Here is a 12,683-nt window from a genome sequence, read left to right as displayed (position 1 = left end):
AGGGGCAAAGGTCCGACAATGGGTAAGGTCAGTTGTTTAGCACACACTTATTTTCAATGTCAGTTGAACAATGCATGGACTTTATACATACCCTTATCTGCACTACCAACTTCTTCTTGTCCTTTGTACATCTTTGAACAAACAGATATAACTTTTCACAGGAATAGAACTCTATAGTACGGTGGTCATAAAGCATTATTTTCCTTTCTTATGACTTTAATCTATTTTATCTTTATCTGACAAGGGACTTCAAAGTAAAACAATTATTTTTATAGTGGTCACATTTTCCCCTTTTGTATGACACCCTTTTCCACTAGTTTTCAGACAGTTTACAAGTTTAGATGCTGATCATTTGTGTTTTAAGGAAATAGTTACTGAATAAAATATATTTTTAAAATACTTATTTTTTTTATAATTAAGATTTATAAAAGCTTAAAAAATTTAGTTTACTTACAGTTTTCACCCAGATTCTAATGGTACCCTTTTTTTTCTTTAATTGATTTCAGAGATGGAGAGAGAGAGAAGAAGATCAATGATGAGAAAGAATTATCAATTGGGTGCCTCCTTCACGCCCCACACTGGGAATTGAGCCCACAACCTGGGCATGTCCCCTGACCTGGAATCAAATTGTGACCTTCTGGTTCATAGGTCGATGCTCAATCACTGAGCCATGCTGGCTGGGAAATGGTACCCTCTTATATAAACTTAATAAAAGTTATGGAAATGAGGAAATTAACATAGATATAATACTATTAACTAAACTTCAGACATTATTCAAATATCATTAATTTCCCACTAACATCTTCTTCTCTGGTTCAACATCCAATTCATGTTCTACATTGCATTTATTTGTCATAGCTCCCTAGTTTCATTCAATATACATATATATATGTTGTCAAGGATACAACTTTTATAAATTGAAATGTCACTCCTCTCCAATGTGATGTTGAAGTCCTAATTCCTGTTTCCTGTGAATATAACCTTATTTGAAAATAGGGTCTTCACATAGATAATCAAAGTAAGATGAGGTCATTAGGGTGAGGCCCTTAATCCAAGGGCAGTGTCCTTATTAGAGAGAATGAAGGCTGTGGGAATGTACAGATTTGCAGGAAGAAAGACATGTGATGACAGAGGCAGAGGTTGGAGTGAAGCAGTTGCAAACTAAGGAATGCCAAAGAGTAATGGCCTCCACCAGAAGCTAGGAAGAGGGAAGAAAGGATTTTCTTCTACATGTTTCAGGATGAGAATGGCTCTACTGACACCTTCATTTAAGACTTCTGGCCTCCACAACTGTGACACAATAAAGTTTTATAGTTTTAATCCACCTGGTTTGTGGTATTTTGGTATGGAAGCCCTAGACACCTGTACAGTGACCAAAGTAATATGCTCTTCTATGTATATTACACTGAGGAGTATGCACTATCCAACCTTGATTATCCTTGCCTGCAACAATTATTATTGTGGTGTTTGATAATGTTAATTTCTATTTCTATTATTTCTTCTACATGTATATTGGATTTCTACTATAAGGAAGAACTGTTTCAACTCCCCTATTTGTTTACTCAGTTGTTTATTTCTGTATGGAATCAAAGTAGGTATTTTAGTCTCTCTCTATATAAAAGGTTAACATGCTAAGTGTCTGACCATCTGACCACCGGTCATTATGATGCGCACTGACCACCAGGGGGCAGACACCCAATGCAGGTGCTGCCGAGCTGCAGTGACTTGGCAGCAGAGGTTCTTGGGTGATGCACCCCAAGACCAGAGAGGAGGGAGCCCAAATCCTCATGGGGCCACATGATTCCACCTTCAGCCATGGGTTATGTTGTTGCTGGGGCACTGTCAGTCCAGAATCTGGTTTAATACACACTTGCATTTGTGTTCCACACCCTGAACGACACCAACTTTGCAGAGTGCCCTCTTGCACTCTGGGACCCCCCAGGGGATGTCAGAGAGCCGGGTTTGGCCCAATCCCAGCAGGCCAGGCTGAGGGACCCCACCTACCAGAGGGACCCCACTCACTTCCCAGATGCCCTTTGAGCCCCGGCGCCGCCCCAGGTTCGGCCTGCGGGGGAGGGACCGAGGGAGGTTGGCTCCAGGGCTTCTCCAGCCCATCTTGCCCAGTCCCACCCTGCTAGCCAGCTTCTAATTTATTTCCTGTCAATGTGCATGAATCTGTGTACTGGTCACTAGTATATTATAATCTACTAGTATTATTATCTTTATACATATTTTATGCTCAAATCATCTGAGACCATTGAGAACTCAGTCAAATGGATGATCTCTCTTTAAATACATAATCATTATTTAGATATTTTCTTTATTCTCTAGTGCCATAAGGTGTTTCTGTCTCAGCTTCTATTTCCTTTGTCTTAGTTATAGAATCAACTATTTCTTTTTTATTTATTTATTGGAAAATTAAGTGTTTAAAGAACAATTTTCTCCAAAATTTTTTTTTAATCTTTTGTATAGAACTCTACAAAGTCAAGTGATGAGATGCATAAACCTGAAAAATTCAGTGAATATACATAGTTTAGTATTATATTTTTTAAAAAGTTCTTAGAAATTTTATCTGGTAAATTTTAAGTTCCCACAGTATTCATATTGTGAAAAACCTTTAGGTAACACTTGTAGATAGGCTTTGATACTGTCACATGCCTGAGTCATAGGATACCCATCTGCAACAATGATGTCATTAGTTAAGATGTACCTTCTGCCTATAATATTTGGAGCAATCTTTAATGCGCCTTATAGTAATTTTCTTAATTTTCATGACAAGTCTCATTGTTCAGGTAACCAATCTTAAGTTCAGAGAGACTGACAACTTGATAATAATCTCATAGATTGATTCGATTGGGAAGGAATTGACCTCAGGTGAATTGACTCCAGAGACTGTTCCTGAAAATCACCTTTAATAATGTTTTCTAATAAGCATTCTAGTTAGTATGCTTTGACAGAAAATAAGTGAAAATATAAAAACACATAAATACACGAGTATGTATTTTTACTTAAACTGGTTTAAATCCTTTTAAAGTATATTGAATCCTATATTATGGCAGGCTTCCAAGCAGAACATTACTGATATTCTCAAGGACCCTATTTTAACCACTGTCATCTGGACATTCTGAATAGCATCACGGTTGCTGTGGCATTGTTAGCCTTCACATACAGATATACCAATTGACAACTAAGGAGATGGATTATTTTATTTCTGTGGTTTTTGCTTTAAAAAGAATCACAACCACAACCACCAAGAAAAACTACAACAAACAGTTCCTAGAATTCTTCTACAAGGGCCACCTCATGAGTTTATAACTAGTCCGAAGACAAGCAGTGGTGATGTGAATATTATTTTAGTGAGAAAATTAGAACAATGATTTTCTATGTATTATATCATGGGAATTCTACCATAAATAATTCTAGATTTTGGAATTTACTCACCTAATCGATATTTTAACAAATTATTACATATGTCCAAAATGTTTTTTGGCAGCTATAGTTAAATATCTGAATAAAAAATAAGCAACCTCAATTTTTGATGGCAGGTGAGGAATTTGATTAAACACTATTTTATGTTTTTTGATACACTTAAGAAATATGAAGCTTTTCTCAGTCCATGTCCAGTTATTGTGGCTATCCCAGAAAACACTTAATGGTTTCTCTCCATTTCCTTCATATGGAGGATATGTACTCAATGGATTTTATTAAAGTGGAATTTTGTCTTCATTTATAAGGCAGAAAAATATGTTTTTCTAGATTTAAGCAAATAACCCTTTGAGTGGACACTGACTTTCTGGAAATAATGAGCTGGCATAATCTCCCTGAAGTTAAAATAAATTAGAAAGTTTATTGTATATAAAAAAAACTAGAGGCCCAATGCACAAAATTCATGCAAGGGGCTCAGCTCTTGCAGCCCTGACTGCCACATGGCTCCAGCTGCCTCATGGCCTCACGGCCCTGTCCACTGGTAATTACGGAAGGTCTTGCTGGAAGGTCGTTCTGCCTTCTGGTCTAATTAGCATATTAGCTCTTTATTATATAGGATACTCTATATAAAGCAAAAAATGTTCTTGTTTTTGTTTTTATTTATAGACTAGAGGCCTGATGAATGAAGATTCATGCAAGAATGGGCCTTCCTTCCCCTGGCTGCCAGCATCACCTTCTCTCCAGCTTGGAGCTGCCTTTCCATCTTCCCACGCTTCCCAGAGGCCCGGGGCAGCTGGGGTGGTGCGCAACGCCCTGCTCCCGGCCGCTTGGCACCTTAGTATGCAAATTAACCCACCATCTTTGTTGAGTTAATTTGCATACTCACTCCTGATTAGCTGGTGGGCATCACAAAGGTACGGTCAATTTGCATCTTTCTCTTTTATTAGTGTAGATGCCTTCCTTCAGAGGGCTAAGGAATTGTTTTCATGCTATATACCTAAAATACTAAGTTGAACTTATATAATTAACATTCTGCTTCTCTGCTGGACCCTAAGCCTATTATTGATAGGAATAAAACTGTATTTTCATCTTAGTCTGTTTATTTTCCAACTGTACTCATGGCACATATTGAACCCTCAAAAATATTTTTTCCAAAATGATTAAACTGACACTTTAAATGCTTCATTTTTTAGACCAATTATTGCATTTACCAAAAGAGAAATAGAAAAAGAACAAAGAAATAAAAATCATCTTAGGTAGAAATTGTACGGTATTTCATATAGGGTAAAATAATTTATAGATATAAGCTTGATCTAATAATGTAGTAAGGATATAAAACAACTTTGGAAGAAGAAAGGGTACTTTGGATTAGTTTAATATAATAGTTGCTAGGAATAGGGAGAAAAGGATGAAGATTGATTAATTTAATTATCTTAAGTTCAATAGTATTTTTACCCTTAAATAATCACCATTAAAATTTACCATAGCTGTGATTTATATTATGAAGACCATGACAAAAATCTACACTAATAAAAGAGAAAGATGCAAATTGACGATACATTCGTGACACCCACCAGCCAATCGGGAGTGAGTATGCAAATTAACCCAACAAAATGGTGGGTTAATGTGCATACACAGGTGCCAAGTGGCTGGGGGTGGGGCGTTTCACACCACCCCAGCCACTCCGGGCCTCTGGGCAGCATGGGAAGGCAGAAAAGTGGCTCTGGGCCAGAGTGAAGGCAGTGCTGGCAGCCAGGGGAAGGAAGGCCAATTCTCGCACTAATCTTCATGTACCAGGCCTCGATTATCTATATGAAATGGTATACCTTAAAAACTTCATTCAATATACACTGAGTGGCCAGATTATTATGATCTCTGAACGCATAATAATCTGGCCACTCAGTGTATATCCTATATAATAAAAGGCTAATATGCAAGTTGTCTCCTCAACCAGGAGTTTAACCAGCAGACAGGCCGGCCAACTGCCCATGTCCCCTCCCCCTGGCCAGGCTGGCCAGACCCTACCCTACCCATACATGATTTCATGCACCAGGCCTCTAATATACATATATATATATATATATACACACACACACACACACACACAGACACACACACATTGAGTGGCCAGATTATTATGCATTCAGAGATCATAATAATCTGGCCACTCAGTGTATATTAGTTGATAAATCATTTCATTCTAGCAATGTTTCTGGCTTTGGTTATAGCAATTAATTAATAATTTTGTCAAGTACAGTTAAAGAAAAATATCTAATATAAACATCTAAAATTATACTTTTATATTTCTTGAAATCATGAAATATAATGCTTTTTCTACCTCACACCTTTCTTTTGGAAGTATATCCTTTAGAAGTTGCTTTATGGAAGGCCTGTTGGTGAAAAGCCTTTACAAGTTTTATTGTATAAAAATGCCACTCATAAAACTGTATATTTGAGAGGTATTGAAGCATAAATAAAATGCCTGATAACTGAATTCAGGGACATTTTAAAATTCAAATGAAAAAGATGGGATTGTCTACTTAAAATGACTAGAAGTGTGTTAATTTTCATATCCATTGTATTACATTCTAAAAATTATTAAATCTCTATTGTGTATATGTTGCAAATATGTTCTCTCATTTTAGGACTTGTTTTTCTTTCTTCCATAAAAGCTTGTTGTGATGAAAAGAAGTTATTACTAATATAAGCAAATTATAATTTTTTGTATATACACATTTTGATCTTTAACAATCTTTTTCCTGCTACAATGTCATCCCTTTTCATCTGTTTTCCCAAATCTTCCTGTTAAACTTACAGTTGGGCTGCCATTTTGTTTTATCAGTAGCAACATTGATATTTTGATTTTCCAGATGTCTAAATAATATATCCATCTCTCAACTTATTCTGAACTCGGATGAGTCTAAGGATGGTATACCCTACATATCTCAACATTAACACATCTTGTTTTTCGCCATTGTAAAAATCATTATTTTTTCCTTAAAATTATATTATGTGTATTTTTATTAATCTAGTTTTTAAAGTTAACAATGTAACAATATAACTTGATGTCAGTGCATCATGTTATTCCACGTAAGTACAAATTTATCAATGTACTTTTTAAAGTCTGCATAAATCCCATCCTGTGGAAGTCACATAATTTATTTAATCGGCTTCTCCCAAACATGAGATAATATCTGGCTGCCTCCTCAAGAAAAACAATACAATTCTTAGTCTTGATGCAGATTACTGGAGTCGAAACATGATTTTCCTTCCCACCAGTGTTTGTTAGTCAGTTAGACACCTACTTACTAACTTACCTCCCACTTCTCTTGGTCTTCAAATACATATGTTTTTAAAAAGAGCAATTTTACTTTTATTCTTGGACTGCCTAAAAAAGATACAACCCAGCATTATCCCACAAATGGGATATCCAGCATTATCCAACAAAATTTTTAAGTTTCTCATATTTACTAGAAGCTGCCAAAGGATAGTGAATGAGATCCACACATAAATATCAAGAAAAACTTTAATAGGCCAGGTGTCAAAATTAACCCATAACGTACAAGTCTCTAGTAATTATTAAAAATACACGTTTTAAATATCTACCTGGAGATTTCTGTGGATTGATACATTTACACTATAATAGAAAATCCAATTTTCTTAGACATCCTCGCCCTTATTCCTGCATTTTTGTGTCTTTCTTCTAAACTTAGATTCCAAATATCTGTGATTTTATCACATCACAGCATCCTAAAACTTGCTGCATTCTTCTTATTTAGGACATATATCTTGCAAGCCAAAAATCTTTATAAAATAATTTGCCTTCTCTAACCATGCAGGCTTTTGATCACTACCTATAAGAATTGGTTCCATCACAAATGCACAGACACTGACCATTAAGGGTCACTGAAAAATGTCCTGAATGACTGCAACACTTCCCTATGGCACTCATCTTTCTAGATAGCTTTCGAAATCAACTCCAGTCTCTGCAAAACTTGGCAACCCTATTTTCATCTGTATTCACAACAGCAGACGTTGCCTTCTAGTACACAATCAACTAGAAAACGCTAGATTGACAGACTACTCAGTTTTTTCTGCCAAAGGCCTGGCACCCATGTCCATCATGTGTGGGGTTTTTTCTACTTCTTTTGTGTTGGAGAGGTGTTCCACTTTCTTATATGCATCTTATTCACTCAAAATCTACATTGACTTAATTTTTTTTTAACCTGTATTTTCCAACATTCTCTATACAGGTTCTTTCCTATCCAGTTTTTTTTTCAGTAGATGCTCACACAAACAAAAACCCTCCTCAACTGCTACTGTAGTTCCCAGCATATATATATAGAGAGAGAGTTCTTTTTTTCCTCTTCCCTTCATAATATATCAAAAAACTGATTATCTTGCCATCTTTATTTCTACATCCTCCACACATACCTCACTGAACTTATTAATGGTTGCTGCACATACCACATATTTGAAACAACCTCTATTTCTTTTACTCATATTTTACCATGTCATTCAATTGTAGGTTTTATTTTTTCATCCTGGTTGCTTTGGAGGGCTCTTTGGACACTGCTGAGCACACTTGCCCTCCTTGAAATAATCTTACCCCTGGCTTCCTAAAAAACACCACCTCTTAGATTTTCTTCTTATTTAGTGGCTACTCCTCTTCACCCTCCACTCAGTTTCATCCTCTTCTACCCAATCCGTAAGTAGGCGAAACTGTCAAGGTTGCATCTCAGTCTCAGATGGTATTATGTCCAGATCTCTTGCTTGACTTCATCCATTCTAATGCCTTTAATTATATTGATGATTCCCAAATATATATATATATATATATATATATATATATATATATATATACACACTAGTGGCCTGGTGCACAAAATTCATGCACTGGGTGGGGGTGTCCCTCAGTCCAGCCTGCACCCTCTCCAATCTGGGACCCCTCGGACATCCCTCTTGCAATCCAGGACCGCTGGCTCCTAACCGCTCACCTGCCTGCTTGCCTGATCGCCCCTAACTACTCTGCCTGCTTGCCCCCAACTGCCTCTCAGCCAGCCTACTCGTCCCCAACTGCCCCCCCCATGCCAGCTTAATTGCCCCCAACTGCCCCTCCCACTGGCCTGATCACCCTCAACTGCCCCCCACTGCCAGCCTGCTTGCCCCCAACTGCCCCCCCCACTGGCCTGATTGCTTCCAACTGCCCCCCCCCCTTACTGGCCTGATCACCCCCAACTGCCCGTCCCTGTCGGCTTGCTCACCCCCAACTGCCCTCCCCTCCTGGCCTGATCACCCCTAACTGCCTCTGCCTCAGCCCTGCCACCATGGCTTTGTCCAGGTCTAATTAGCATATTACGCTTTTATTAGTATAGATGGTCATTTCTCCAATGGTTCAGAGAAATGCAAATGTCTCCAAGACCTTTTTGCTTTTATGCCTCTTAACCGTATCAAATGCACAACACTAAAGTGAGCTCAGAATTAATCTTTATTACATCCAAAACCTTATTCTGTTCCGTATACTTTAAATACCACTACCTTTCAAGTTAAAAATCTGAAATCCATAATTTACTCTGCTGTATCTTCACTCCTCATAATCATTACATCCTGAAGAAAACGTATTTTAATTATTTGTTCTATGTACTTCTTTACATTTATACGAGCTACTCTCCCCTTGTTACTGGACACTTTTTTCTCAGCTTAGCCTTCTTTAACAATTTAGCATATTCTGTATATAGTCTTCTTTATGCTCTTAGCATATTCTGAAGTTCTTCTTCCTTGGGTCATTTCTTTGATAAACTCTTACTCATCCATCAGACCTCAGATCAACTATCACTTCTTCAAGAAGCCCTTCAAGATTAGATTAGGTACACACCATAACCTATAGAGTACAGTGTACATTTTTATAGCATTCATTCCACTTCATTTTTTTTGGCTGTTATATATCTCTCAAAGAATGTTTCATAAGCATAGAACCTGTTTATGCATTGTTTAAGCATTGCATTGTCCATGCAAAATAGCCTAAACATAATATTTAAAATGTATGTGCTAATTATTTTCCAATGAATACTTTTCAGATGTTGGTATCTACAAACAATGCTGCAGTAAGCATCTTGTACATTTATATTTCCATGTATTTTTAAAATATTTGTATTAAACTCAAAAATTAAATTATATATACTTTTTTTCACAGATCATGCATATTGCAAATCAAATACTTGTTCAATTCTATGCACTTTCATTAAAGATAGTATGAAAGTGCGTGATTTTCAAACAATGGCTGATTTGGAGCATTATTTTGTAAAACTAAAAGGAGAAAATAAGCCTTCATAATTATCTTAGTTGGAATGTTCACTTATTACTCAGTGGTTTTAGAATATTTTGCTAATTGGATATATATTTATTTGTAAACTATTTTTCTGGACATTTTCCCACTGCACTTTTTGAAAAATTTTTAATTAATGAGATTCATTTGTTTTTCAAGTATAACTATAAATATTGATTTGAAAACAATGCTGTTGCAGAAAATGCCATGTGTCTCAATTAATTTGAAGAATTGTTTCACAAATAATGGACACTGTATAAATAAAAATTAAAATGCATTTAGCTATAATTATTTCTAAACACTGCCTAGAAACACATTTAATAATAAATGCTACCATTATGGATTGCACAGTAATAAATATTTTAAATGCCATTTGAAAATACTAATTTATTGCCCAATAAATAAATAAGGTTTTAATTGCATAATTATGTGAATAGAAACCTATGACATGCCTCAAATCAATATAAAAATGAACATTTTATTCATGTTAATAAAATTTCAAAGTATTTGATAAATACAGACAGTTTATAGTTTCAGAAGGAAAACAAATTATAAACCAAAAAAAATGAAGACAAGACAGGAGCATGATTTGTTATCTCTCCCAAGACTATCTTAGAACAGAAATTATCTGAAGATTGATTTACCCTTTATCTTTCATGTTTGCAACCTTTCGAGTCGGGAAAGCTGTCACTATTATGATTGGGATTGAACATTAGCTCTACACACAACAGTGAGTAGATTAGGAAGCAAAATTGGAATTCTGACAGCCATGACTTGGATGTACCCATCCTGTTCATTTTGCCCCCTATTTATTCTTGCTATATTTCTTATTTAATGTTAAGAAGAAATACAAATTTGTAATTTTCCTTGAAGGATAGACAGCATATTATGGTTTCTTGCCACAACAGAGTAATTTATCTTTACACGGAGATGAAATCCTGTAAAAACATAACAAATGATAACCCTATTTGACATTATTTCAAAGTATAATTTTTTTCTCTTATATTAGTTACTATAATGTAAGATATATCCAGAAGGGAAAATGTTAATTAAATAATACATTAATATAAATTTAAAGGTGATTTTATTATTGTAAGTAGACTTTAAGTTATTACAAATTATTAAGTTTACATATTTGTGCTTCTATTGGATGTGCCATTATTTTTTATATTTTGTTCTTATCAAGTTATACAGATATCAATATTTATGGTTATATAAATATAAAATTTCGAGCAGTCAAATTTACTCTGCACACCAGAGATCTGCTAAGCACAGTATTATATATTCTCAACTCCTGCAGATTATCGGTTGAACACGTCCAAAGCTTGAACAGCAATGTGCGTCCCCAGCCGCCCAAAGAGGCGAAGAGGATGTCTGACAGGCCCCTCAAATGGGACACGTCTTACCACTCCTTTACTGGATTCAAAGACCCAGATGAAGACCTCGAGCATGTCTCAACAATGGAAACAACCCTGACATCCTGGTTAGATAACAATGGGAAACGTGCTATTAAAAAGCTGGAGAACAGTTTGCCACTTAGAAAAGAACTAGATCGTTTAACAGATGAACTGTCTCCGCAGTTGCAGCTCTCAGATATCAGGTGGCCGCGGAGCTGGGGCCTCGCCCATCGCTGGAGCCAGCTGCATAGTGTAGGCCGCTTAGCGCAGCAGAACTTGGAAACACTTAAAAATGCAAAAGGATGTACAGTAATATTTACAGACCGTCCCGGGATCAGTGCAGTGGGCCACGTGATGCTGGGAACAATGGATGTCCACCATCACTGGACGAAGCTTTTTGAAAGGTTACCGAGTTACTTCGACCTTCAGAGGAGGCTAATGCTCCTAGAAGACCAAATAAGCCACCTTCTGGGGGACATCCAGGTGGTTAATATTGAAGAGCTCCAGCCAGTGCTGACGCTGCACGAGTGTTACTCTCTTCTCGACGTGTTCTAGAAGAGGCTGTTGAAAAACAGAGTTCCTTTCCACCCACAAAGTCTGCGTGGCTTACAGATGATCCTCAACAGTGACAGATACGCTCCCAGTTTGCATGAACTCGGGCATTTTAACATCCCCACGCTCTGCGACCCAGCCAACCTGCAGTGGTTCATTCTCACCAGAGCCCAGCAGGCGAGAGAGAACATGAAGAGGAAAGACGAGTTAAAGGTTATTGAAGATGAATTGATACAGGCTTCAACAAAGAAATTTCCCCTGGAAAAGTTCTATAAGGAGCCCAGCGTTTCCAGTAAGCAGACGGTGGATTGCTGTCAGAGACTTCTGGGGCAGTCGCTGCCTTACCTACAAGGGATGCACCTCTGCGTTTCACATTTTCACTCCGTTATGCAAGACGGAGACCTCTGTATTCCTTGGAGTTGGAAAAATGGAGACACGATTAAGTGACACAAATCTGTATTATTTTTTAAAGAACTAAGAAAGAAGCTGTTAAATTAAACTTATTTAAGTCCACAATTTGCTATAACAGTATTATTTACCTACTACAAGAACAAAGTTTCTGATTGCTGCTTTGAACGTAGACTAATTTTTAAAAATTAATTTCCGCTGGGAAACTTGTATGTAAAAAGGTTTTCACTCCCCATCTTATGGTGTTTCGTATCTGATTGGCAAGACTAGGTAAAAAGCTGTTGGGATGAAAGAACGTATTTGTGGTATGTAAGTGTTAAAGATACATATTTTTTATATGAGTGAATGTGGGTAAATATGTAACCCAATTCAACATGCATCTTCACAGTCACATCCCATGTATCAGTACACACATGTATTTTGCAACCAGTGTGGACAGTTGATGTCCAAAACACAAGATTGATGGGTAGCAAAAGCTAGATAATGAAACTTTGCCAAACAGAAAAAAATGGAAGGAGGAAAGCCATTGAATGAATATATGGTATTGAACATCTTCAGTGACAGAGAATTTAGTT

The 12,683-nt window shown here is 36.7% G+C and overlaps 1 protein-coding gene across 1 annotated transcript in view; it reads left to right on the top strand.

The window, feature by feature from the left end:
- Nucleotides 1-12,147, top strand: part of LOC103288378 (T-cell activation inhibitor, mitochondrial-like) — a 45,086-nt gene extending 32,939 nt beyond the window's left edge. Inside the window, 1 exon segment of the mRNA XM_054719926.1 lies at nt 10,938-12,147. Coding sequence (XP_054575901.1) covers nt 10,938-12,147 — 1,210 coding nt within the window.
- The last annotated feature ends 536 nt before the right edge of the window (nt 12,148-12,683 follow it).

Source organism: Eptesicus fuscus, chromosome 8 (genome assembly GCF_027574615.1).
Source record: "Eptesicus fuscus isolate TK198812 chromosome 8, DD_ASM_mEF_20220401, whole genome shotgun sequence".
Lineage (NCBI taxonomy): Eukaryota > Metazoa > Chordata > Mammalia > Chiroptera > Vespertilionidae > Eptesicus > Eptesicus fuscus.
Note: the sequence above shows the minus strand (reverse complement) of the source record. Positions and strands in the feature narration are given on the sequence as shown.